We start from the raw sequence: 27821 nt of genomic DNA, 5'->3' as shown, positions 1-27821 counted from the left end.
TTCCTTTTCCATGTTGAGGAAGTTTTCAACTATAATTTCTTCAAAAATTTTCTCAGTGCCTTTGTTTTTTTTCTTCTTCCTCTGGGAACCCCGTAACTTGAATGTTGTGTGTTTAACGTTGTCTCAAAGGTCTTTGATAAGAAAGCCTTCCTCAGAGATCAATTCAAAGAAACAGAGGAAAACAATAGAATGGCAAAGACTAGAGATCTCTTTAAAAAAAATTAGAGATACCAAGGGAACGTTTTATGTAAAGATGGGCACAATAAAGGACAGAAACGGTATGTACCTAACAGAAGCAGAAGAAGATATTAAGAAGAGGTGGCAAGAATATACAGAAGAACTGTACAAAAAAGATCTTCATGACCCAGATAATCACGATGGTGTGGTCACTCACCTAGAGCCAGACATCCTGAAATGTGAAGTCAAGTAGGCCTTAGGAAGCATCACTACGAACAAAGCTAGTGAAGGTGATACAATTCCAGCTGAGCGATTTCAAATCCTGAAAGATGATGCTATGAAAATGCTTCACTCAATATGCCAGCAAATTTGGAAAACTCAGCAGTGGCCGCAGGACTGGAAAAGATCAGTTTTCATTCCAATTCCAAAGTAAGGCAATGCCAAAGAATGCTCAAACTATCGCACAATTGCACTCATCTCACACGCTAGTAAAGTAATGCTCAAAATTCTCCAAGCCAGACTTCAACAGTATATGTACCATGAACTTCCAGATGTTCAAGCTGGTTTTAGAAAAGGCAGAGGAACCAGAGATAAAATTTCCAACATCCACTGGATCATTCAAAACGCAAGAGAGTTCCAGAAAAACATCTACTTCTGCTTTATTGACTATGCCAAAGCCTTTGACTGTGTGGATCAAAACAAACTGTGGAAAATTCTTCAAGAGATGGGGATACCAGACCACCTTACCTGCCTCTTGAGAAATCTATATGCAAGTGAAGAAGAAACAGTTAGAACCGGACGTGGAACAACAGACTGGTTCCAAATTGGGAAAGCAGTACGTCAGGGCTGTATATTGTCACCCTGCTTATTTAGCTTATATGCAGAGTACATCGTGCAAAATGCCAGGCTGGATGAAGCACAAGCTGGAATCAAGATTGCTGGGAGAAGTATCAATAACCTCAGACATGCAGATGACACCACCCTTATGGCAGAAAGTGAAGAAGAACTAAAGAGCCTCTTGATGAAAGTGAAAGAGGAGAGTCAAATAGTTGGCTTAAAACTCAACATTCAAAAAATGAAGATCATGGCATCTGGTCCCATCATGGCAACCCACTCCAGTGTTCTTGCCTGGAGAATCCCAGGGACAGTGGAGCCTGGTGGGCTGCCGTCTATGGGGTTGCACAGAGTCGGACACGACTGAAGCAACTTAGCAGCCAAGAATGGGTTCCAAGAGATCTAAGTCAATCCTTCCCAATCCTAGGTTTAATCCCTGCAAGAGACAACTGCTAATCGTGCCAGGTAACGTAAACTGGACCAATTGGACTCTGAAATGATGAGAGAGGTTTAATTCCATGACAGGGAAGAGGCCTTTTACTCTCCCGCTAGGAATAAAGCAGAAAGCCTGTTGACCTATTGCTGTTGTCACTTCAGTTCAGTTGCTCAGTCATGTCTGACTCTTTGCGACCCCATGAACCACAGCACGCCAGGCCTCCCTGTCTATCACCAACTCCCGGAGTTCACTCAGACTCATGTCCATTGAGTCGGTGATGCCATCCAACCATCTCATCCTCTGTCATCCCCTTCTGCTCCTGCCCTCAATCTTTCCCAGCATCAGGGTCTTTTCAAATGAGTCAGCTCTTCACATGAGGTGGCCAAAGTATTGGAGTTTCAGCTTCAACATCAGTCCTTCCAACACCCAGGACTGATCTCCTTTAGGATGGACTGGTTGGATCTCCTTGCAGTCCAAGGGACTCTCAAGAGTCTTCTCCAACACCACAGTTCAAAAGCATCAATTCTTCGGGGCTCAGCTTTCTTTATAGTCCAACTCTCACATCCATACATGACCACGGGAAAAACCATAGCCTTGACTAGACGGACCTTTGTTGACAAAGTAATGCCTCTGCTTTTTAATATGCTGGTCCCATCACTTCATGGAAAGTTAGATAGGGAAACAATGGAAACAGTGAGAGACTTTATTTTGGGGGGCTCCAAAATGACTGCAGATGGTGACTGCAGTCATGAAATTAAAAGAGCCTTGGAAGGAAAGTTATGACCAAGGTAGACAGCATATTAAAAAGCAGAGACATTACTTTGCCAACAAAGGTCTGTCTGCCCAAAGCTATGGTTTTTCCAGTGGTCATGTATGGATGTGAGAGTTGGACCATAAAGAAAGCTGAGCGCCAAAGAATTGATGCTTTTGAACTGTCGTGTTGGAGAAGACTCTTGAGAGTCCCTAGGACTGCAAGGAGATCCAACCAGTCCATCCTAAAGGTAATCAGTCCTGAATATTCATTAGAAGGACTGATGCTGAAGCTGAAACTCCAATACTCTGGCCACTTGATGCAAGGAGCTGACTCCCTGGAAAAGACCCTGATAGTGGGAAAGATTGAACATGGGAGGAGAAGGGGATGACAGAGTTTGAGTTGGTTGGATGGCATCACGGACTCAAAGAACATGAGTTTGAGGAAGCTCTGGGAGTTGGTGATGGACAGAGAAGCCTGGCATGCTACTGTCTATGGGGTTGTAAAGAGTCGGACATGACTGAGTGACTGAAATGAACTGAAAGGTCTCTGATGCTTTCCTTCTGTCTTTTCATTCTTTTCCCTTTATTCTGCTCTTCAGCAGTATTTCCACCATTCTATTTTCCAGCTCACTTATCTGTTCCTCTGCCTTAGCTATTCTGCTATTGGTTCCTTCTAGAGTATTTTTAATTTCAGTAATTGTGTTATTCATCTCTCTTTACTTATTCTTTATTTCTTTTATGTGCTTGTTGGTTGTGTTAACTGTGTTCAGTGTTTCTTGCATTTTCTCCATTCTGTTTTCAAGTCTTCACAGCATCTTTACTATCATTATTATGAATTGTTTTTCAGGTTGATTGCTTATTTCCTCTATCTGGTCTTGTGAATTTCTACCTTGTTCCTTCATTTGTGCTGTATTTCTCTTTTCATCATTTTTTTTTCTCTAGCTTGTCCACTTGATGTCTCCTTTTCCCAGGCTTTAGGGTTGTATTCCTTCTTCCTTTTGGTTTTTTCCCTTGGAGGGAAAGGTTGGTTGACTGGTTTGTGTTGATTTCTTGTTAGAGGTGACTTGTGCCTGTGTTCTAGTGGGAGGAGATCAAGTAGATCATGCAGGTAATTACAGATATAATGGGACATGTACACACACTTTCACACATACAGTTATAACCAAAGATTTCTGAAGAAAAGAGTACAAGAGATTGACTTGGTGAAAAAGGGAAACGAAAAGTGATATCGACCAATTAAAAGCAGAGCTAGCTAATGCTCAATCTGAAAAACTGAGCACGAGCAGTGTGCCAGCTGGGGAATACAGCAAGGAGAGCTCAACAAGTCAACTTACTGAAAAAAGAGTGAAGAAAAAAAGGGAGGAGAAAAAAGAGAGAAAAAAAGAAGATAGTGAAAAGATAAAAGGATGGGTGGAAAAAAGAAAAAAAATAGAAAAGCAAAGATAAATAGATGTATGTGAAAAAGATTTATATATATTCAGGAATAGGTATAGCTTGTAAAGAACTATATGAAAAGCAGTTGAATATATAAAAAAATAAAAATAAAAAAACTCATCCAGAAAAAAGGGTGAAAAAGAGACAAAAAAAAAATATTTAAATGAATTTTTTTTTAGACAAGAAAAACAAAGAGGAAAACGTCACAGCACCGCAAAAGGCTAATTTGAAGGTAGAAATATGCAGGGGGAGTAAACAGTGAGATTTATAAGAAAAAAAGGAAGAAAAATAACGTAAAGATACATGAGAAGAAAACAGGGAGCAATTCTAAAAGTGTATTGTTTTCCCTTGTCGCTTGCTGTCATTTCGATACCCGTATCCAACTCAACAAATCCTTGAGCAGCGTTCTTTATGTGGTACTTCCAGGTGATTCAGCTGAGTTTTTGTAGAAGCGATGATTCTTTTTGCACTTGTGTTTCATCATTTCATTTCAATTCAGTCACTCAATCATGTCCGACTCTTTGAGACCCCATAGACTACAGCAGCAGCAGTAGCAGACTGTAGCATTCTGGATTTCTCTGTCCATCACCAACTCCCAGAGCTTCCTCAGACTCATGTCCTTTGAGTCCATGATGCCATCCAATCAACTCATCCTCTGTCATCGCCTTCTCCTCCCGCCTTCACTCTTTCCCACCATCAGGGTCTTTTCCAAGGAGTCAATTCTTTGTGTCAGGTAGCCAGAGTATTGGAGTTTCAACTTCAGCATCAGTCCTTCTAATGAATATTCAGGACTGATTTCCTTTAGGATTGATTGGTTTGATCTCCTTGCAGTCCTAGGCACTCTTAAGAGTCTTCTCCAACACCACAGTTCAAAAGCATCAATTCTTTGGCGCTCAGCTTTCTTTATGGTCCATCTCTCACATCCATACATGACTACTGGAAAAACCATAGCTTTGAGTAGACAGACCTTTGTCAGCAAAGTTATGTCTCTGCTTTTTAATATGCTGTCTAGATTGGTCATAGCTTTTCTTCCAAGGAGCAAGCGTCTTTAAATTTCATGGCTGAGTTATGTCTCTGCTTTTTAATATGCTGTCTAGATTGGTCATAGCTTTTCTTCCAAGGAGCAAGCGTCTTTAAATTTCATGGCTGCAGTTTCCATCTGCAGTTATTTTGCAGCATGCAATTAAATTAGATAGTTACAGGACACGTCCACCTGATATTAAACTTGGGGAATAATGGGGAGTCATAACCCATTCTTGGTAGGCATACAACACAAGTGTTGAGGACAAAAATGTATACATTTTCTGTAAATTACCTTGGGAGCCACATGGGTTCCATGTGGCATGGACTTTAGTCATTATCTTTTACCCAGAAGAAGCAATGAATGTCAGTTCATCTGACCAGCTGGTTAAATGCAAATCAATTTAGAGGATTTTTGCTGTATTAGAAAAAAGGTCAAGACCTGAACTTCTCCTCAATTCCCGGCATAATAATAAGCATTTATTGTGTGCATGCTTTGCACTGGGTGTTGCACTTGAGTCTGTTTATTTTCTTGACAGGGCTATCGCCAATTAGGAAACCAAGGCTCAAAAGGCTGAAGTGCTTGTCCCAGGTTATATCTCTGGACCCAGTAGCAACTTTGAATTCAGGCTCTCTGACTCTAAAATTCACCACGCTATTCAGCGTACCACTGCTCATTCTACCAGTTTTCCTTATCCTGGCTTGAGGGGTGTCTGGTTGCTTAAAAGTCGGGAGCAGACTGGTAGAGTGTAGGCCTTACAGGGGTGTTACAGGACACTTGATTTTGGGGACCCACCTGTTCACCTTTTACTGACTGTAGTGAGGGGTAGTCTTCTCTCATATCTTTGCCTTTTTCTGTGCTTATATATGTCTGGGCTGTGAAAAAATGTACGACTGGATGTCACAGTTGAACTATTCTGGATTTGGATTTTTTTTTTTTAAGTTTGGCATTTGTGCAGAATCACAAGTTTTAGAAAGTGGTAGTTTCCAGACATTTCAGGTCTGATTCACCAACACTACTGTAATTAAAGAAAAACCTGTATTTGTTTGCCCCATTTTATCCTAACTCACTAGGATGTTTTATAAATAATGAACCTAGATATTTTAGCAAATAGCATCTATTTAGTTGTTGAAGCTTTCAGGGGATTGATCATCTGCTCATAGGTCTCCAAGTCATCCTAATGATGGGAGTTTGCCTGAACACTAATTCATTGGGAAGTGACTGTGGATAGTGAACTATATTGTCATGTAAAGGCAGCTTCAAAATACAGAGTATAGAAATTAAGCAGCTCGACAGTTCTTTTAGGAGATACATTATGAAGTATCGCGAGCTCAAGTGTAATGATTTCAGTCGGTCACAGAGTGTTAATGAATTTTGAATTGAGGCAGTTGTGATTAAGCCTGTTGCCTTTTCCAACACTAATCATTATTAAAATGATGATTGATCTGAGTGATTATGAAACCATTAAAAAGGCATCTGCCTATGCCTGAATTAACAGGATGGATGTAGGTTTTGTAGTTGTAGCCAAACAGGACTTGTAGTGATTTTGATTTCAAGGCGCTTGTTTATTTAGGCTCCTTCCTGTGTTTGCCAACCCTACAATACTATTTTCTAGTAATATTTCTACTATTTTCACAGGGTAAAAACATTGGGGTTGGGGTGTAACGCTTGGTGTGGCTACTTGAGCCTCAGCTCTGCGGCGTGTGCAGTGGCAGGAGTAGGGTGGCTTCTCACATTCCCACAACCCCACCCTTGATTGCGGAGATGCTTGTGGAGGCCCTTCTGGGAGCATCACAGCTCCTTCACAGCACGGCTGCACGGTGACAGCAGCCCCTCACTGAGTGCAGAACGTGTACCAGGCGTTTCCACCATCGTTATTAATCCTTAGCTCCCCCGGGTCGTGGTGGTGGCACCGCTGAGAGGATGAGGAAGCTGCTGCTTGACCATTTGAGGTCTTTCTCTTGGACCATACATCTTGTCCAGCAGAACCAGGGTTTGGATTCATTCTTCATTATCTTCAGTTTTGTACTTCCTTAAAAGAGTGTTCTTTTGGTAGATCACTGCAGTCTTAAGAAAACTGAGGAAAGACTTCACCTCATCCAATGAATGAAGACATGAAACCATGCTTCAAAAGAACAGCCTCAGGCTCTGTAGAGCCGGCCCAGCTCAGAGAGCCTTTTACCCTAGCCACCCACCTTTCCCATAAAGCAGCCAGAGAAGACAGGCCCCATTTCTCCCTGGTGTCCCCCCTCCCATGTGAATTGCAGACACCCCTGCTCTGCTGCCACCTAAGGGGTGTGTGTGCCTGACAGCGGGAAGCCCCCTGACTCTGGTTGGCCTATGAGCCCGCCTTGGGTGGGGACCGTGGCCCAGGTCTTCAGATGTCCGCATGCTCCCTACCCTACTTCTCTGACCTGCGGTCCCACTTGGGGCCCACTGGGGGTGTCGGTTCACTCTCTGTTCTGGTCACATTTTACAAGCTCTTCCTCACTTGTACTCGAGGTGGATCAGGGCAGGTGGGCAGGCTGTGAGGTAGATCGGGTCTGCTAGGACCTTCCCTCCTTCCCATGTCCAGCGCCCAGGCGTCCACTGCTGCTTTTCCTGCCTCAGGTGCTCCGTGTGCTGGTGCTGCCCTTCCTTCTCTGAGTTTCAGTTTCTCCATCTATGAGAGCACAGTGTTCTTGGGGCTCTGGAGTGCCTTCTGGATCTGTGGTTCAAAGCCTTCCCCATCCCATCCTCCCTTCTGTGGTCCTCTGCAAGCCTGCATATTTTTTTTTTTTTTAATTTATTTGGCTGAGCCCATCTTAGTTGTGACATGTGGGATCTAATTCCCAGACCAGGGATTGAACCTGGGCCCCCTGCATTGGGTGCTTGAAGTCTTACCATCTGGACCACCAGGGAAGTCTCCAAACCTGCATAATCTTTCTTCCCATAAAAATTCCTGTCTTGGTCTTACCCAATCTCCATTCCTTCTTCTCCAGGTAGCGCTAGAGTTGGCTGACTCCCAGGATGGCCTCACTTGGTCGCCTAGGACAGGCAGGGAACTCACTGCCCAACCTTGGCCTGAGTCGCTGTTTCCTTAAGTGGAGATTCAGTTCTTCTTTGTGAAACAGACCTAGGACATGTACCTCCATTCCCATTGCTTTCTGGGTTGATTCTGTTTTACTGTTTGGTTTGATTCGTGGGTGTTTGGCTCTGTACACAGGGATTTTTTTCAGTACCTTTTAACTTGAAGAGTTTTGTGGATGTATGTGTGTCTGGCGGTGGAAAGAGTATATGAGCAAGCAAAAGTGAGTGGTTATTTTTACCCACTGGTGTCCACTGGTAGATGCAGATTACTGGCTTTCAGAGCTATGTTTTTCAATTTTTAAAACTTTTGCCAACAAAAGTATATACATCTTACATTTATGTATATATTATCTGAGACATGTTTGATGCAAATATACTAATAAGTTCTGGTATTTGCTATGCAGTCTAATAATTTCCCTTCTGTTTTATTTCATTTTTTTCAAAAATTTCTGGATGTAAACCACAAAATTAATTTCAGATGTATTCCATTTAAAATGTCTTCTCCGTTACAGTATAAATTCCATGAAGGCAGGCAAAAATTAATCTAGTTGCGGCCATTTCTCTTATGTCCCCCATAATCCGTGTTTAGTTCACATTTTCAGCTGATTCTTCTCTCCGTGAAAATCCTCTGGAGAAATACTTCTATGTTCTGCGAAGCAATTTCATTCAAAAAGATAAGGAAACTTGTGTCACTGGTCTGCTTCTCTTCCATAGTAGCTGTTAGGAATCTCACAGGGACAGTAATGCAAATGACTTCATCGTATGCGTCTTCATTAAGCTCTTACTCCTGCTTCATTTTACTTTCTCTTTCTTGTTCATTTTTATCTCTTGTCTTATGCCTTTGTCCTAAATATTTTGACTTTCAGCTGATTATAAAGATGCTCAATGAGAAAAACACAGATCAGACATACGCAAAAGTAGAGACAGTCCACCATGATCTTGCTCTCAGAGGCAAGCCTTTTCGCTTTCCGGTATCTCTGCTGCAGACTGGCTTGTTAAGAGGTCTTTTCAGACACCAAGGCTGTCATGTTATTTGTGTTACTCCTGTACTAATGTATGATGGGCATCCTTCCTTGCCCTGTCTGTAGATCTCCTTCTTCTTTGAAACAGTCATTTAGCATTCCCTTTCTTACTTCAAATTTTTATATTCTTGCTGCCTAGAATTCTTTTTTGGAATGAGACAGACCTACATAAAATTTTACCTTAAAAAGATCAGTAGCAATTAGTGACTAGACCTAGCCACCTGACCAAGCAGAATCCCCTCTAGTGACTGCTTCTGGAGCCCCTGGTTTTCCTGGGAGTGGAATTACTCCTAGAAAGCCCGTGTGGGTTCTGAGCTTGGCGGTTGGTGGGAGAGCCCTCCCCTCCCCCTGCTTCTGGGAAGTGTTAAGTGACAGGTGAGGGGGAGGTCTGACTGAAGGGCCAGATCAATATGAGGGGTGCTCCCAGCTCGAGTGGGTCTGCAGACACTTAGTTCTGCTTAGTCACTGCCTTGGGTATTGATTCTACCTCAGGACCACAATTAGGTGCTTCCTGGTTTTTAAGCCATCCAATGTCTCTTAAATTAATTTTACTTTCTAATACTAAAACAATGATAGATTATAGGCATGGAGTTATTAATCTTCTGAGTAAAGGTATCACATGTTTTATCTCAGTTATAGACTCTGCAGTTTATGTATTTTTAAACTTTGATTCATGAATTTATTCAGAAAGAAATGATCTATATTCCTATGATGTCATACAATCCCTGGGAAAAAAGTGTACCACCAGTGAGGGTTGTTCATCCCAAAGGAGTGGTAGAGAAAAGCACATGGTGAACTGAATGGCTCCTGTTCCTCCTGCCCGCACCCTCCTCATCCCCACCGCCAACCCGCAGGGACCTGCTCCTTTGCTGTGCAGGGGAAGAAGGGGGTGACACGGAGTCTGGGAGCAGGTGTTTCGCCTCCTGAGTGCTCCGTTCTGTGATGTGCCATAGGCAGACTTTGCTGGGTGGTCCAGGAGGTGTGGGAGCTGTTGCAGAGGGGTGTCTGTCTCCCTGGGAGTGGAGGCAGTGCTGACCCTGGGCCAGCTCCCGCCAGAAGGAGATGCCTGCACTGCGGGTGGGCAGCGAGCTGGGCCCTTGTCCTAGTGCCTGTGTGGTGAGTAGTTAGCATGGGCTTCACGCCACGTCCCGTGCTGTTCCTGGGGCGCAGCCAGGCCAGGGCAGTGTGTAAGATAGAGGCAGCACTCAAGTGAGCTAGTGTCTAGGCGTGTGCAGTCCACACAAAACCTGTGTTTTACCTGTGTTGCCTCATTCATGCTCAGCGACAAACCTAGCCTTCATATTCTCATTTTATGAAGAAGCAGTGACAAAAGAGGAGTAAAGACACTTGCTTGGGTCCACATAGCCAATAAGTGGTGGATCTGGAACTTGTCCCCAGGCTCTTTGCTGCCACTGGACTAGGTCACAGTACATTTGGACACATGATTGCAAATATTCTTAAATGGGGATAGCACTGCCCAGCAGGTACCAGCACTATTACAGTCGGCTGCTCCATCCATAGGGTGCCACCTCAGATTTCTCTGTCCAGGTTGCCTGGATGACCCAAGGCTGAGGTCCTGGTGGAGCTCCATGAAAGCCCAGGCTAGCTTTGATGGGCACGGGACCAGTGGGGAGGTGTGCTTCCCCCCCAGGCAGGTGCAGTCAGGTGTCTGCAAACCAAGGGGCATGGTTACTGCTCTCTGTAGTTGCTGTTCACTGTGACCCTCACACATGATTATAATAATAATCCCTTCTTTGCCTGTCTTACTCCATAGGTTGGAGAGTCCCCTGAGGTAAGAGATTGGAACATGTTTCTCTCTTTCAAGTGCTGTGTCCAGGTGTGCAACATAGTGTGTTTACAGGCATACAAGTGAGCATCAAGGGCATGAAATGAGTTTATACCCAGAATTCAGATGTCAGAAAATTTAACCGTAGGCAGATGTGAAAGGTTTTTCTTAGTTCTGTTAATGGGAAAAAGGAATGGCTGTCTTCGTGTCAAAATGAAGATGTTTGGTTTTAAACTTATTCTGTTCCTGCCATTTTGAAATGTTTGCTCATTTCTTTTCAGCCAAGGAGATGGACAAGTTGGAGCATTTGATTCATGTCAGGCAAAAGAAGCAATGCTAAGAAAAGACTTCATTTCTAAAATGATGGGGTTTGGCAGTTTTCGCATGACCTGGGCCCATTAGATCCCAGGGAGGCAGTGAGCTACTTTGATCAGCCCCATGTAGGGCACGTAATCTCACTGCCATTTACATTGACCTGAGCTGTCAGAAGAGGATGTAAAGGCCTGACACAGTTAAGGAAGAAAGCCGAGCTCTGTAATTCCACCCAGAAGAGGCGAATAGATCTGGGTCTGGGTGTCAGAACTACTGGTGGGGCTCCCTGACGGTGAGACAAGGTCTCAGCCTGGGGGCTCAGAAATGCAGCATTGGGCTATTCTTTTTTCTTTTTTGGTGGATGATGCCGTTATGGTATTTTTTGAAGCTAAGCTCACATTTCTCTGTTGCATATGATGTAGATGCAGTGGTTCTTGTCTTCAAGGTCCTAACAATCTTCAGATAATACAAGACAACGCCTCATAGGTTCACCTTCCCAACTTAGAGCAGGAAGTCTGGAAAGCAGGGCAGCACGTTGCCCCTCTCTGCCCCTTTCACGGCCTCATGGGTAGTTAGTACTCAAGCATTTGTTGTTACGATTTACTTTGATGATTAAATGCAAATGGTGCAACGTTTAACTCTGAGGTGGCAAAGAGTTTTGACTCACATGCCCACTCCATTCCAGGGGTGATGCCCAATTGGGCAGCGTGTGCAGCTGTGTTAGGGGACAGTGGGGGGCTGCCGACTGGAGACTGGTGAGGAGTGTCTGCTGCAGGGGTGCCTGGGGAGCAGAGGCAGTATGTACCTGGGGGTCATTTGTCTTCCTCGATAAGTGCATCATGCTTATGAAAGCAGGAGCAGAAGAGCACTCAAAGGAAATGAAACTCCTCAGTCTTTCCTGAAAGGGTGGAGTAGGCTTTAGATCAGTAGAAAGAAGTGCTTTCAGTGATGGAGAGGAGCAGCAGAGACCAGAAGTTCCAATGAGTGTGACGTGTATGCAGGGTGTTCTGGGAGCTGACGCACTGGAGCAGAGGGAGTCGTGGAGGAGGAGGCGGAGTCGGGTGGGATGGAGGCCCTTTGTCTGGTGGGGTAACGCATCAGGTGGTCGTTGGTATGTATAGCATAGACAGATTGTGTAGAGGTCCTTGGGGATGCCAGATGGAGGAATGGAGACGTGATACAGTCCTCTGCTTTTCAAGAAGCTTTCCCAAATGCTCCAGACACAATTAGTTGTTCCAATCCATATCTCCCTACAGGATATTCCCAGTGCTCTACTTTAGCTGTGATCATTGTCTGCTGTGTCTATAAACATTTACATATACATCTGCTGTTCTCCTTTAGGACATGGACAGTGTCTTAGTTACCACTGATCTCCAGTGCTCAGGACCACGTCTGGTATGGAATAGACACCCAGTGAATATGGTTGAGTTAAACTGAAATAGGGTTCCTGAACTGCCAGCCAAGATGGGGCAGATCTGGGCAGTGCCTTTGTGGTGAAGCTGGGTGAGAAAGTGAATGGCTGCAAACCATAGAATGTACCTACCTGCTACCAAGGGGTCCCAGGACGAGTGGAATGGGAGGCAAGGCAAGTCTGAGGCATCAAGTTTACAGGAGTGTATAGAGTCCCAGAAACCACGTAGGGTTGAGGACAACAACATGAATGAGATGGAAGAATGAAGTCAGGAAAACTGAGTCTCAGTGAATTCCTAGAGGCAGCTGCTTGCAGGGCTTTTGGGTCCTAAGCCTAGAGAACCATTCCTAAGCCTGTGGGCCAAAGGGAGTCATCCAAGGAGTTGAATCTCTTGAGAAGTGAGGAGCTGCTGAAGAGTCTCTTTAGATTCTTTAACTTTCAGAGAAGCAGAGTGATTCTGTAGGCCCCTGATATTTACCTAGGACTTTAGTTAGCAACTGACCCAAAACCCAGCCTAAACTGGCTCAGTTTATTGGCTTTTGTAACTGAAAAGCCCAAAGTCTGGAGAGAAGTTTGGCTTCAGGTTCCAGGTTCAGCTTGATCCAGGGACTCATATGGTGTCATCAGAGCCGGGCGCTTGCCTCTGTCTTTCCGTTTGACTCCCTCTCCTCATCTTTAGCCTCGACTTCCCTTGGTGTTGGCTTTTCATCTTTATGTTCTCCTGGCAACTCCAGGCTTGTAGCCTCAAAGAGCTCAGTAGAGCCAGTGGCAGAACGTCTGGCCTAGCGGCTGAGTGAAACCCAGGATTAGTTCTGACTGGACCTGGTTGGTGGGCATTGGGTCACGTGCCTATCCCTGGGCTACTAACCTGGGTCACAGGCCACCCCTGAGGCCCCTGGGCTGAAAGTAGGGAAGAAGCAATTCTCAGAGGACAGTCAGGAAGCTGTTACCCTGTGAGTTTTGCTAGGTAACAAGAACCGTAAGGAGCCACCCCCTGCCAGTGGCTTGCTTTAGCTCCTGCAGCCTCTGTACCGCCAGTGAGTGGGGAGGCCACAAGAGAAAGGGCCCTGTCAGCTTCATCTGACTTCTTCCCACCAATCAGATGTCTTTGAGTTTGGTCTCCATGGAGCAGTCAGCCAGGGCACTCACTGGCCACCTCCATTTGTCATCTCAGGTACCTTCTGGATGACATCCTGTGCAGTGGCCCTGCCCAGCCTGGGTGGTCACTTGGCTGGCATCGGTCCTGTAAGCTTTCTGTCCCATCTCCTGATCCTCCTGTTGGGATTCTACTTCCAGAGCCTTGAAGTGTGGCCTCTCCCTGTCCTGTTGCCAGAGGCCTCTGATGGCGAGTGTCTGACCATTCGCAGGGCTCTTTCAGACTTCACTTAATTTGGTTTTCACTGTCACCTGGGTGGGAAGGATGAGTGTCCCGGTTTTATAGATGAGGAAACTGAGAGGCAGGGGGGCAGATGACTCAGCTGAGAGGCACAAGAAATGGACTCAGTCGCGTGTGCTCTTCAATGTGTACTTTTAAACCAAAGGTGAAGAAGAAGGAAGGCACACTGACTATTCCAGCCAGTCTCTTAACATAAGTCTGGCGCCCAGCTACCCACTGGCAGCCGTCTAAGACTTCGTTCACACTCGCAGAGGAAAGCCTCACCTCTGTTTACATGCTAGTTCTCTGAGGGGAGGCCATCTGCTGTCCCCCCTGCCGTGGTCTCCAGCAGAGTTTACAGGAGGTTGAATCACACATAGAAACCCTGTACGAGTGGCTAAATGTGTCTCAGGTGACACATTGCTGAGAGCACCTCCTGGAATGTGAGGCAGCAGGTGTGAGGGTCTCTCAGTGACCTCAGGTGACCTGTTCACCTGACAAGGCAGCAGCTTCTCCTGGATCTTGCTGCTCCTGGTTGGTCATCCTCCCCAGCATCCCTGGGCCCTCCTTCTGAAGTGGCCTCCTTCTGAAGCCTGAGTCTGGACACTGCTGCTCATGTCATCAAGAGTTGTAGTTTCCCGGCTGGAAGACGTCATCATTCAGACTTCTTGTTTTACAGATGAGAAATGGAAGCCAGGCCTCAGAACCACCCCAGGTCCATGTGTCCCTTGGTTCCTTTGGTTGCCCCTCCCCTCACACCTGTGCTCCTGCAGCCCTGGACCTCTCATCGCCCTTGACCGATTTGCCTTTGTGGGTGCTCCTCTCTCCTACGAGGCTGGGAGGTCATGGTACAGAGTGGAAGCTGTAAGGTTCTTCCTGGGTGTTTAGTCATGGGTGTTTTCCTGGGACAGGGCCTGTAGTATTGTTATGGGTGGGATGTCTGTATCCCCACATGTTGATGTGTTCAAAACTCAACCCTAATAGGGTGGTGTTTGAGGGTGGGGCCTTTGGGGAGTGATTAGGGTTAGATTAGGTCTTGAGGATGGGGCCCTCATGATGGGATTAGTGCCCTGAGAAGAGGAGGAAGGGTGAACTCTCTATGTGTACATTTCTACCAAGGAAAGGCCAGATGAGGACAGCATGAGAAGCCAGCCTTCCACAAGCCAGAAAAAGTGTTCTCACCAGACACCAGATCAACTGACACCTTGATGTTGGACTTCTCAGCCTCCAGACTGAGAAATAAGCCTCTGTTATTTAAGCCAGCCGGCCGATGGTATTTTGTTACGGCAGCCTGAGCCGACTAAAAAAATTACGGAACATCTTAGCAGGAAAGGCCGTTGACTAATGTTTGGTCAGAACCTCTCATTTTGCCCATTTATCTCCTCATTTATAAATATCGAGTATCTGTTTTTGTGACAGACTTGGAAATACAGTGATGTATGAAATAGAAATGGTCCCTGATTTTATAAGAAATTATCATTTATTGGAATAGACAAGTATCAAAGAGGTAGTTTTTTTTTTTAATTTAAATTTTCCGTTGTGAAGAGTGCTGTGCAGAAATATGGTGAGCTTTGCCAGCATATACCAGTGGGCCTGAATTTTGTCTGGGAGGTCAGCAGAGGTTTTGCTGAGAAAGTGTCATTTAAGCTGAGCTTTGAAGGACAGATGGAACTTAGCATGATGTAAAGGCAGGAATTGGGTGAGGCTGGAGGGAGGCATCCTGTGGTGAAGAACAGGATGTGGACCTGAGTGAGTCGAGCCTAAGTGGGGCTAGCAGAATACAGATGCAACTCCAGGCCCTGTGTTCTCTCCACAGCTCCGTGCTGGGCTTGTGTCAGTCCCGGGTCAGGGTTGTGTGCTCACCAGAGATGGGCGTTGACACCTGTAGGGGTAGGGCTAGCACACAAGGTGGGTGAAGCAGAATGGACCGAGGTGTGGAGAAGGGAAAGCATGAACTTGGGAGCATAGTGGAAGGGAGCAGGTCAGCCCGTGACGTGCAGTGGATGCTCTTGCAGGAGAGGAGTGAGGAGGCTGGAAGGGACAGAAGGGTGGAAGGTAAGGGTGTTCACAGGGGCTCCAGCTGGCATTGAAAGGAAGGACCTGGGAGACGCTGGGATCAGCTGTTCTCTACAGTCTGACTGTTGAGCCCAGGCTTGTTCTAGGAAGGGTTTTTGGTAATTTAGAAAGATTCCTGTCCTGCTTGTTTTGCTTTTTGGTACATATGCGAGAATCCTAAGTTCTCATGTTTTTATAGCCCCCTTTCAGTCTGGCCTTGTTGCTTAATGCCTTGTCTTTTTTTTTTTTTCTTTTCTACCTCCTATTGGGACCCATGAGTACTTTATGTGTGCCCTGTATGGTGTTGGAAAGTGAAAATGTTAGTTGCTCAGTCATTTCTGATTTTTTGTGACTGCATGGACTGTAACCCACCAGGCTCGTCTGTCCATGGAATTCTCCAGGCAAGAATACTGAAGTGGGTTGCCATTTCCTTCTCCAGGGGATCTTCTTGACCCAGGGGTCAAACCTGGGTCTTCTGCATTACAGGAAGATTCTTTACCATCTGAGCCATCAGAGACTGGTATGGTGCTGGATGCTGGGATTACAAAGACAGTTAGAAATGATCTCTGCCTATAAGGAGCCCAGGTGGAGGACCCAGAAGGGATGTGTGTGTGAATGGGGAGACTCTGTGTCTTTTACTGCCAGGGTGTATGCCAGGAGACCTCTGCAAAGACTTGAGCCTTAGGGGTGATGAGCAAAGCAAAGAGATAAGCCTTACCTGGCTCACGAAGCCTCTGTTGATCTTTTGACAGCAGGTGGGGACTTCTGTGAGGGTAGGGACCAGGCTTTCTGAGGGAGACACAGGTGCTCAGGGATGCATGAATGGAGAGAGAGATTCATGATGGATGAATGTTTGTATCACAGTGCTAGTAAAGGGATCCTTGAAAATAGGACAGCTGACCTCCAAGTACAGGTAAGGATCCTGGCATCAACTGTTCCCTGCTAGTTGAGTTTCTGTTTCTCAAGGCTCTGTATGGGGTTAACTGGTTTAGAGACTCTTGCTTTAGAGCCTTTCCTGCTTGGTGAAACCTCACTGTTGAAAGAAGGTAAATCAGGTTTCAGAATTAGATGTTCAGCTTTCATTTCTCTAGTGACTTGGGTCTCATAGGGGACTTTCATTCACATAACAGAGTGGTCTCTGGTGAAGACTTGGTGCTTTCTGCTTTCTTAAAAGATGGTTTGGCTGGCCCTGCTCATCCAGGATCCCCTGTTAGTGAGGTGGATCCCTGCTGGTGTCTGGGTGGGTGTGCCTGGCAAATGCAGGGAAATTGGGGTACAAGAATTATGTACTCTTCTTGTTTGGCCTGGAGTAGGGCTTTTAAGTGGAGAAGGCAATGGCACCCCACTCCAGTACTCTTGCCTGGAAAATCCCATGGACGGAGGAGCCTGGTAGGCTGCAGTCCATGGGGTCACTAAGAGTCAGACACGACTGAGCGACTTCAGTTTCACTTTTCTCTTTTCATGCACTGGAGAAGGAAATGGCAACCCACTCCAGTATTCTTGCCTGGAGAATCCCAGGGATGACGGAGCCTGATGGGCTGCTGTCTATGGGGTCGCACAGAGTCGGACACGACTGAAGCGACTTAGCATAGCATAGCATAGCATAGCATAGGGCTTTTAAGATACAGCCCCTGCCCAGGGGCCACCTCACTTCATGTTCATCTCTGGAGGGCTCGCTTGCCTCTCTTCAGTCTCTGCATTCCTTCATCCTTACTGTGGTGGCTTCCTTGTGCTCCCACCCACCTAGGACTCTGGCTGCGTGTCTCCTCTGTGCAGCCTCTCACTGTCCTTCACCCAGGTGCGTGTTCTCACCCTATCTGGTAAAGAACCTGGCCTTTTCTGGTGGCTTCCTTTCAAATCACTAACCAGCATTCTTTTCTCAAGTGAGCAATCCTCTCGTGAAGTAATTACCTCCCCTTCTAAGGATTGTTGTTTTGCAAGATTTTTCTTTAACACTGCATTTGCTTAACGTAGAAGGGTATTTGTTTCCTAAGAGTCCTTTTGAACAGCAGGATTGGGGGCCAGGATGACCTGGCTTCTAGGCAGATTGGTCTGCCATGCTCTTCAGGCTGTGATTGGTCAACTGGCATCATGGTAGAATCTCTGTAGTAAAGAACTGCATTAAAGCAAGGTTACATTTCATATAATCAATTCCATCAAGTAATGTGCGGAGGATTTTGGAAAGAGAAGCCAAAAATCTTCAAAAAGGAGAGAGGGGAGGATGAGAGAGGGATAAAAGAACCCTAAACAATTCAGTTTCACAAATAGCCCTTGTATTATTGTGGCAAAATTACTTATAAGTAAAAGCTGCAGAGGGAAAACAAGCTGTGTTTGGTAGGTGTAGTGTACTCTCTGTTCCCTGTCTTGTTTGTCTGCTCTAAAGTATAGTGCTGTGTTGACGTAGAGACGTTACTGCTCTGAATATTGATGGGAGCAAAAGCCTTTTTTTTTCTTTCTGTTTGGCCCAGTAAATAAAGCAGAAAGGATAAAAAGGGAAGAAGAATTGTAAAATCGACATGCTGTTTCCTGCTTATCTTGTTCCCTTACAATTCTAACTAACTCTCAAAAACATCCTGACGGTCTACCTTTGGTGGCCAGGGTCCAATTTGAGGGCAGCAGATTGGTTTATTCAGAGAGTTTTGCTTCTGGTTAAATCTTCTCCTTTTAGGTCTCTAAGTTAGGGTCACTACCTCATCAAAGCCTTCCCAAATCTCTCCTCTGCAGTCAGTAGTGACGTCGGTCGCTGTTCTTCAGAACATCCACAGTGGCCTGAGTGTATACCCCGTGGGAGCTCACCAGCTGGGGATGTGGCGGTGAATGGGAAAATGAGCCCTTGCTCTCACGAGGCTCACAGGGACTCCAGAGAGTAAACAGAGGAGTCCTTGGAGGTCTGCCTGGGGGACAAAGTGGCACACATGCTGTTGCTCTGGGAGATTTCAGCTGCTCACCCCAGCCTGGAGGGTGTGGCTGCTGTGCAGAGGGAGTAGGTCATGGTCCAAGAAGGTCTTGCAGCCTGGTGAAGGGTGGTGTGGGGTACACGGGATGAGCCAGACCGAGAGAGGACCTATTGGGCGATCTGGAGGAAGCATGAATGTGGGGGCTGGGGATGAGCAAGACTTTTAAAATTGAAAACACATGGACTAGGGCTAACTTTCACCACAAAGGAATTTATTAGACCACTCGGATGGTGTTCTGAGGATCAAGTGGTGCTCTTGAGGGCATGTGAGGAATGACACGGACCTGAAGGGAAGAACTGATGAACTGGCTTTTCAGCATGACCACTGGGGAGTGGAGAACGGGGATAAAGGCTGGGGTACCTCCAGGGTTGGACAGTTCCCTGCTGGTAAACAGGAAGAATGCAGTGGCAAAACTCAGGGAAGTCCCATCTGGGACTCGTCTGCGATGGAGGGGTAGTACTCTGGTGGCAGCTAGAGCCCAGGGTGGCCTAGACAAAACATTGCTTCTGTGGAGCAAAGCAAGTCCTTGCAGGAGTGGTGGTTGTTTAGTCGCTCAGTTGTGTCTGACTCTGCAACCCTGTGGACTGCAGCATGCCAGGCTTCCCTATCCTTCACTATCTCCTGGAGCTTGCTCAAGCTCATGTCCATTGAGTTGGTGATGCCATCCAACCATTTCATCCTCTGTCATCCCCTTCTCCTTCTGTCTTCAGTCTTTCCCAGCATCAGTGTCTTTTCTAATGAGTCGGCTGTTTGCATCAGGTGACCAAAGTATTGGAGCTTCAGTTTCAGCAGGGGAGAAAGGGTCTAACCCTTTGGCCTTATCAGAGGGCAGAACTGCTTATCAAGGTGCAGAACTGTTCTTTGTCAGTTCCCTCTCCTGCAATATCTTCTGTGTATCACATCTGAAACCCTTACCTCCTGCACTGGACTAAACGTTTCAAAGATAGGAACACTGTGATGATGTTTTTCTTATCTTGGCTCCTGGAGTGGGGCCCATCGTGGAGAAGAGGTGCTCACTAAGTATTTCCTGAGTCAAATTTATTTGCCCTCTTGCACTAGGCATCTTAATAAGTGAATTCCATGACTTCTGTTTTCCTGAGGCATTGGTAGCTTTCCTCAGGGCTCACAGAGAATTAATATTAGCAGAGGACTTTATGGTCCATGTAAAAGAGTTTTAATTAGGATTTTTCACTTAGTTGTTCTTTAAGTAGCTTTTTGCCAGCACATACCTCTTGTAAAATTGACCTCATACATCTCAACAGTCCATATTTCTTTTGAAACCCAAGCCATACAAAGAAAACCTTAGTAAAAGAGGAAAGAACTAACATTTTGAGACTTGCTGTTAGATGCATTTTCTACAATTCTTGGAATTACGTAAGTTGGAATCAGAAAGATTCTGAGATTCCCATAGCATGAGGGTGGCATCTCAGAGATCTGTGGCAGTAAGATGAAAGTGGCTACTGAGTCTGTTACGGGCATTCCAGGACTGAGCCCAGGCTCCCTGGGAATGTGTGTGGTTACCCATCAGCACTGTCAGCTGGGAGAGGTGGCACACCAATAAGGTGGCCATGGGCTTGCCATCCTGAATCCCCTCCTCCCACACCCTTACTGTGCAGGTGAGGAAATGCAGGTCCAGAGGACAGGAGGGGCTTGCTGAGGTCATCTTGCTGCTCAGTGACAAAGCCGATCCTGACCTAGAAGTCAAGGTGGAAACCCAAGAGGAAGAGAGGGTCAAAGCAGACACATCTTCCTTTCTTCCCAAGGACATTCTGTTCAAAGCCCCGAGGGACTCTTTGTAGCACCCTTGGGCTTTCCTGGGGGCCTGATTGGGCGAGCTTAGGAGGAAAACATGCTGCGTTTTGCAAATGTGCAGAAATAACAAACACGCGGTTATGTCCTAGGCAGGGTCACCATGCACACATCAAGGCAGGTGGCAAGGAGCGAGCGTGCAGTCCAGGATGAAAAGTGCTTTACACGTAGTTGCTTATGAGACAGTCAGTGTTAGAATTTAAAATGGCTTCTTGCTCCAGGTGTAGTGTTAATTGTTCATTTCTCATAATAAAACTTGGCTTGGAGTTAAATGCTAGTATTTCTGAGACACTGATTCTAACCCCTATTTCTTTTTCTTCTTCTCCCCCACCCCCAATTTTTTGTTTTGTTTCTTTGTTTCTCTTCACAGGAAAAAGTAGAATATGCCTTCCTGATTATTTTTACAGTCGAAACATTTTTGAAGATTATAGCATATGGATTATTGCTACATCCTAATGCTTATGTTAGGAATGGATGGAATTTACTGGATTTTGTTATAGTCATAGTAGGGTAAGTCCCTTTTATTTGGGGAAGTGTTTTTTTGGAACATGGAAGGTGGGGAGTAACAGAAAACAGTATTTTAAGGGCACAGGCTTGATGCTTTATGCTGGTGATTGTAGCCAGAACCTGTCAGGAGTTCTTTGAAGCCTGGCGATGCCAGAGACCAATTTGAAATTCTCTCATTGCTGTTACTCCCTCTTTGAGGAACGTGTTAAGGAAGGAAGTTCAAGCTCAGCTAGTGATGTGAGAGGGTTCTTCTTACAAGGCCTTGGGCCTTTACAAATAGGCCAGCTCTGCTGGTGATTTGAGTCCAATGTGTAGAGCTCTTATACTTAACACCCTGTTAAGTTAAAAAACCAAAATAAAGCAGTAATAAATCCTTCATAGCAGTGAGATACTCTGCTATTTAACATCCCTTGAGCAAAGCTATTAATTTTTTTCTGCTGCCTTGGGGAAAAGATTTGGCACACTACTATCCCATTTCAAGTAACAAAACAAGAGCTTGAAAAATGTCAGATATCCGGCATGAAGTGAAATAAGCCAGAAAATGCAGAGAAGCAGACACTATCCCCGCATCCTGTCACAGGAAGAAGACACCAACAGTTTGAGTTAAAGGAGAATGTTAAAAACCAGTGGCCTGTGTTAGTTTGGTCCTTCAACACCTGGAAATGTTTCCAGCAAGAGAGAAATGAATCAGTGTCAGAGGAATGCTGGGTCTTTGGACCAAATACCTACACAGGAAAATAAGATCTATCCCTTCACTCAGTCTTAGTTGCCTAGCTGTAAGATGGGTTGTTCCTAAAATGGTATGTATTCCCATAGAGAGAAATTATTAAATGGGCTTTCTGTTTTCATCTCCATAACTTCATTCAAATGCTTTTTGCAGTTGAGCAGGGTGATTTTTTCTTTTGGATTATTATTTATCATGAATCCTTTACTTTTTCATGGGAGACTAATAGTGCTGGATATTTGGAGAGTGGGATAAATTTTGAGCCTCTTCTTTCAAATCTAGGAAGATAGAGTGGGATCCAAAATGGTAGCCCAACAGTATTATTAGACTTATGGAAAAAAATACTAACTTTTGCAAAAGCCACCCTAGTACACTGGACCCTAAGGCATTATGGCAAAGATAGTGCAACTGAAATGAACAGGCAGTTGATATGTATCACACCTTCCTGTATTTGGTGAACTCTAACAAAGAATGGCAAGCAGGAGCCTTACAGGCCTCTCGGTTCTGGAATAATCTTGGTGTAACTCTCCTGACTCTGGACCGTCTGTTCATCTTAGCTCCATTTCTTTTGTCCCACCCTGCAATCAACTTTCCATCTGGAGGCACTTTTCCGACTATCATACAGCACAAAGACAGGGAGGGAATCAAGCAGAGAGTGGCGATCTCATTGAGTTGCAGAGACAGAGACGAGAGTTTAGGAAGGTTGAGATGGCTAAAATTGGAGAGGCATGGTATGGGAGCAGCGAGGGACCTATTCAGAGAAAGAGGTCCATAAATATGCCTTGGGGCCCTCTTGAGGTTTGGCTGAAGCCTAAGCTACACGTACATGGGATGATAGTCCATAAGTCCAGGCAAAGAATACTACTAGGGAAAAAGGAAGAGCTGGGGGCTACAGCTGACTAATAACTAGGGTTCATATAGGTCTGGGATTTGTTCAAGTTATAACCAACCAGAGTGGAAAGACCTTGTTGAACACCCTGGACTGTCAGTAGAAACCCCAGAAGGGCCATCAATAGTACAGCTAAACTAACTCTTGAGTGAGTGTTGGCAAACTGTGATCAGTGGGCCGAATTCAACCTGCTACCAATGTTTGTAAATAAAGTTTTATTGTAACACAGTCACAAGCATTTGTTTACATAGTTGAGTTATGCGGTTTAGGTCCAGAAAGCCTAAAATATTTACTGTCTGGCCCCTTACAAAACAGTTTTCACAACTCCTGTACTACTGTAAAAACTACCTGAAACCCCTGCTAATAGTATTTGAAAAAAAGCCTGAAAAGGAGCAGACTGACTTTCAAGTAACTTAAATGCCCGCCAAAGCCAAACTCAACACTCTTTAAAGGAAGACAACAAAATCCAGATAAAGTGTTCAGCATCCAGTCAAATATTTCTAGACTTTGAAGAAATGTGATCCATAACTAGTGGGAAATTCCATTAATAGAGGCAGACCTAGAAATGACAGACAGGATGGAATTAGTGGAGAATTACTTTACAAGCCTTTACAAACTATTATAAACATGTTTATATACTTAAAAGGAATATATGACCACAGTGAGAAAAGATGGGACAATGTAAAACAGAACCAAATGGAACTTTGAGAGCTGGAAAATATATCTGAAACGAAAAATTCCCTGGATTGATGTAACAGCAGAGTAGACTCAATAGAATAATCAAGTAATTTGAAGACATAGCAGTAACACACAAAAATAATGATGGAAAATAAAGGAATACCACCTTAGTGACCTGTGGGGTGAAGTGAAGTGAAGTCGCTCAGTCGTGCCCGACTCTTTGTGACCCCACGGACACCAGGCTCCTCCATCCATGGGATTTTCTAGGCAAGAGTACTGGAGTGGGTTGCCATTTCCTTCTCTAGGGAATCTTCCTGACCCAGGGGTCGAACCCCGGTCTCCCACATTGTAAACACACGCTTTACCGTCTGACATAATCTATTATTCATATACTTGGAGTCCCAGAAGATAGAAGATAGAGGGGAGACAAAAATATTTGAAGAAATAGTCCATATTTTCTAAACGTGATGAAAAACTTAGACTCACAAATCCAAGAAGGTCAACAAAGCCCAAAGTGAAGACGAAGAAAGCTGCGTCGAGGCATATCATGATCATAATCAAATTGCTCAAGACCAAAGATAAGGAGAAATCTTAAAAGTAGAGAAAAAGTCATTGTAGACCTCTTGTCAACAACTATGCAATCCAGAAGACAACAGAAATTTTTAGAGTTCTAGAGGAAAAGGTCCACCTCGGATTCTTATTCAGTGAAGATACCTTAAAAAATTGAAGTAAGAAAGAAAACTTTTCAGACAAACCACAGCTGAGAATTTGCCACCAGGAGACCTGCACCTTAAGAAATACAAAGGAATTTCTTCACACTGATGAAAGACATTAGTAAGAAATACAAATCCATACAAAAGGAATGAAGAATGCCAGAAAGGGTAAATGCATGTATGAATATGAAAACATTCTTTCCTCATTTTAAAGTTTCTTTGTAGCAATTGATTGTTTAAAGCAAAAATAATAGCAGTGGATTGTGGGGTTTATAGCATCTATGAAAGTAAAATATAAAAATAGCATGAAGGATAGACCCAAGGAAATATCCATATAGCATAGAAAAGTGCTTGTACACTTGGTAGAATTATTTGAAGGTAGACAATGAGAAGTTAAAGAGTTTATGGTAAACCATAGAGCATAGACCAGCAAGCTTCAGCTCATAGACAAAAAAGACATTTACTGCCTTTTTCACCTCCTACATTGACAAAGTATTTGGCTGTCTGCTTTAACAGATTAAGTTTTATTGGAAGACAGTCACACTCACTCATGTTTATGGCTATTTGGTGTTAGGATGGAAAAGTTGACTAGTTGTCACAGAGACCCTGTGGCCTGCAAATCCTAAAATAGTTGCTCTCTGGCACTCCACAGAAAACTTGTGCTGACACTGGATCTAGAAGAGACACTCAAAAAATAAAGAGGTATAGTTGATAAGTTTGTATTAGAGATTAAATGGAATTCTTGAAAAGCTCATTTAATTCTTTTTTCAATAAGCAGGAAAGAAAAGTTTGGTGGATAGAGCAAGTAGAGAGCAAATAACAAGATGATAGATTTAAACCCAGCTATACCCTTATTTAAAATCCAGAGGTTATCAGATTTTATACATGTATTTGGTGTTAGGATGGAAAAACACTCAATTCTATAAGAAACCTAATTTACAAAGACAAATAATTTGAAAGTGAAAGGAGAGAAGAGGCTTCCCAGGTGACTCAGTGGTTAAAAAAAAAAAATCTGCTTGCCATTGTGGGAGTTTGATCCCCTGGTGAAGGAAATGGCAACCCACTACAGTATTCTTTCTGGGGAAATTCCATGGACAGAGAAGGCTGGCAGGCTATAGTCCATGGGGTCACAAAGAGACGGACATGATTGAGTGACTAAACCCAACATAAATGGACAGAAAACTATATATCATGCAAAACTAATCAAAATTAAAAACCAATCAAAAGAAAGCTTTGTTAATAACCAACAAAGTAGACTTCAGAACAGGAAATGTTATCAAGGATGCAGACATTTCATAATGATAAAGGAGTCATTTCATAAAGAAGATGTACTGCTAAGTCGCTTCAGTCGTGTCTGACTCTGTGCGACCCCATAGACGGCAGCCCACCAGGCTCCCCCGTCCCTGGGATTCTCCAGGCCAGAACACTGGAGTGGGTTGCCATTTCCTTCTCCAATGCATGAAAGTGAAAAGTGAAAGTGAAGTCGCTCAGTCATGTCCAACTCTTAGCAGCTCCATGGACTGCAGCCTACCAGGCTCCTCCATCCATGGGATTTTCCAGGCAAGAGTACTGGAGTGGGTTGTCATTTCCTTCTCTAAAAGAAGATGTAATAATCCTAAACGTGTATGTGGTGTGTGCGTATGTGTATGTAGATTGGCTGGTAGGCTTATATGCTGTGATGATATATGTGCCTAATAACAGATTTTCAAAATACATGAAGCACAAACTGATGGAAATGAAAGGGGGGAATAGAGAAATCTTCAATTGCAGTTGTACACTTTAATCCTCCTCTCTTGGAAGTGTTGATAGACCATCTAGCCAGAAAATCTTTAAGGATATAGGGACTTCTGAACAGTCCCATCAACCAACTCGAGGAAATTGATTTTTCAGAGCACTGTGCCCATCAGGAGCAGAATGCACATTCTTTTCACGTGCATGTCGAACATTCAGCAGTAAAGACATATTCTGGGTCATGAAATAAATCTCAGTGAACTTAAGAAGATTAAAATAATATGAAAGGATGTTTTGAAAGAATTTAGCAGTGTTTTAAAGAAGCATGTAAATTTCTATATATTAGTCATGAACAATTTGAAAAAGAAATGTTAACATTATTATTTATTATATCATCAAACCCATGGACTATTGAGGGATAAATAGTACACTGACAATGACCAAACCTCCTGAGAGAAATTAAAAAAGACCTAAATACATGTTATCAACTGGAAGACCCAATGTTCCAATTCATGGACTGGAAGACTCAATATTGTTAGAATATCAGTCGTTCCCAAATTGTGATATAGATTGAATCTAATCTAAATCCCAGTAAGATTGTTGCAGAGACTGACAAATTTATTCAAAATTTTATATGACAATTAGAGAGGCTCTAGACTAGCCAAGGAAATCTGTAAGAACAAACCTGGAACCTGATTTTAAGACGGTCTACAAAGCCACAGTTCTCAAGACAGTGTGGTACTAGAATAAGGGGTAGAAATACAGATCAGTGGAACAAAATAGAAAGTTTAGAAATACGCCCATATGGATGTGATCAGCGGATTTTAGATAGAGGTGTCATGATGACTCAATGGATTAAGGAAACAGTTTTCAACAAATAGTGCTGGAACAACTGTCCGTGTGAAAAAGACGACTTTCTCTATTCTTACCTCATACCATATACGAATAATGCCTTAAAATGAATCATAAACCTATATTTGAAGGCTAAAACTGTATTTATAGGAGAAAATTTTTATGACTTTGGGCTAGGTAGAAACTTCTTAGGACCTGAAAAAGCATTTGCCACAAAAGAAATAATAGAATTTTTGAACCTTATCAAAATTAAAACTTTTATTCAAAAGAGACACTGTGAAGAAAATAAAAAGATACGGCACAGATTGGGAAATAATATTCCCACTACATATATATGACCATGGACTTGTATTCAGAATTTGTAACGAACCCTTATAACTAGAAGGTAAGAATATGACCCAGTACATAAATGGGCAAAAAATTTGAACAGATCTTCACAAAAGATGTGTAAATGGTCAACAAGCACCTGAAAAGATGTTCAGTGTTATTGATAATTGGAGAAATGCCAATTAAAACAGTGACATAGCATTACATACCCACTAGTATTAGTAAAAAGATTGACAATACCAGATGTTAAACAACATATGGAGCAACTGGAACTCTTACACACTGCTTATAGAAATAGAAAATGGTAATATCACTTTGGAAAAGTTTGCCAATTTCTTACAAAGGTAACTATACAGTGTTCATATGACCAGTCCTGTTCTTGAGTACTTAACCAAAATAAGTTAAAATACATGTTCACAAAGAGACTTCATAGTAGAGAGAAACTGGTAACAACCCAAATATTCTTCAGCAGATAAATGGATAAACTCATTGTGGTATGTTCATATAGTGGAATATAATTCAACAATAAAATGTAGCAGCTTGCTGCTCCTGCTGCTAAGTCGCCTCAGTCGTGTCCGACTCTGTGTGACCCCATAGACGGCAGCCCACCAGGCTCCCCCGTCCCTGGGATTCTGCAGGCCAGAACACTGGAGTGGGTTGCCATTTCCTTCTCCAGTGCATGAAAGTGAAAAGTGAAAGTGAAGTCACTCAGTTGTGTCCGACTCTTCGCGACCCCATGGACTGCAGCCCACCAGGCTCCTCTGCCCATGGGATTTTCCAGGCAAGAGTACTGGAGTGGGGTGCCACTGCCTTCTCCGATGTAGCAGCTTGGATGATCTCGAAACTATGGTGAACACAAGATAAAAGGAGAACATGCTGTATGACTCTATTCATGTAAGATTCTAGAAAAGGAAATAAAAACAAAACAACTCTACATGGTAAAACGGAT

General features: G+C 44.0%; 1 protein-coding gene across 12 annotated transcripts in view; it reads left to right on the top strand.

Annotated features, from left to right (window-relative positions):
* The window catches only part of CACNA1D (calcium voltage-gated channel subunit alpha1 D), a 370601-nt gene that overhangs the window by 160000 nt on the left and 182780 nt on the right, over nucleotides 1-27821 (top strand). For all 12 annotated transcript variants that reach the window (XM_010817680.3, XM_059879485.1, XM_059879486.1 and 9 more), the window contains exon 4: nucleotides 20822-20961. In XM_010817680.3, coding sequence (XP_010815982.1) covers nucleotides 20822-20961 — 140 coding nt within the window. The remainder of the gene's footprint in view (nucleotides 1-20821; nucleotides 20962-27821) is intronic.

The sequence above is a fragment of the Bos taurus genome, chromosome 22 (assembly GCF_002263795.3).
Source record: "Bos taurus isolate L1 Dominette 01449 registration number 42190680 breed Hereford chromosome 22, ARS-UCD2.0, whole genome shotgun sequence".
Lineage (NCBI taxonomy): Eukaryota > Metazoa > Chordata > Mammalia > Artiodactyla > Bovidae > Bos > Bos taurus.
The sequence above is the reverse complement of the archived record's forward strand: the minus strand, read 5'-3'. Positions and strand labels throughout refer to the sequence as shown.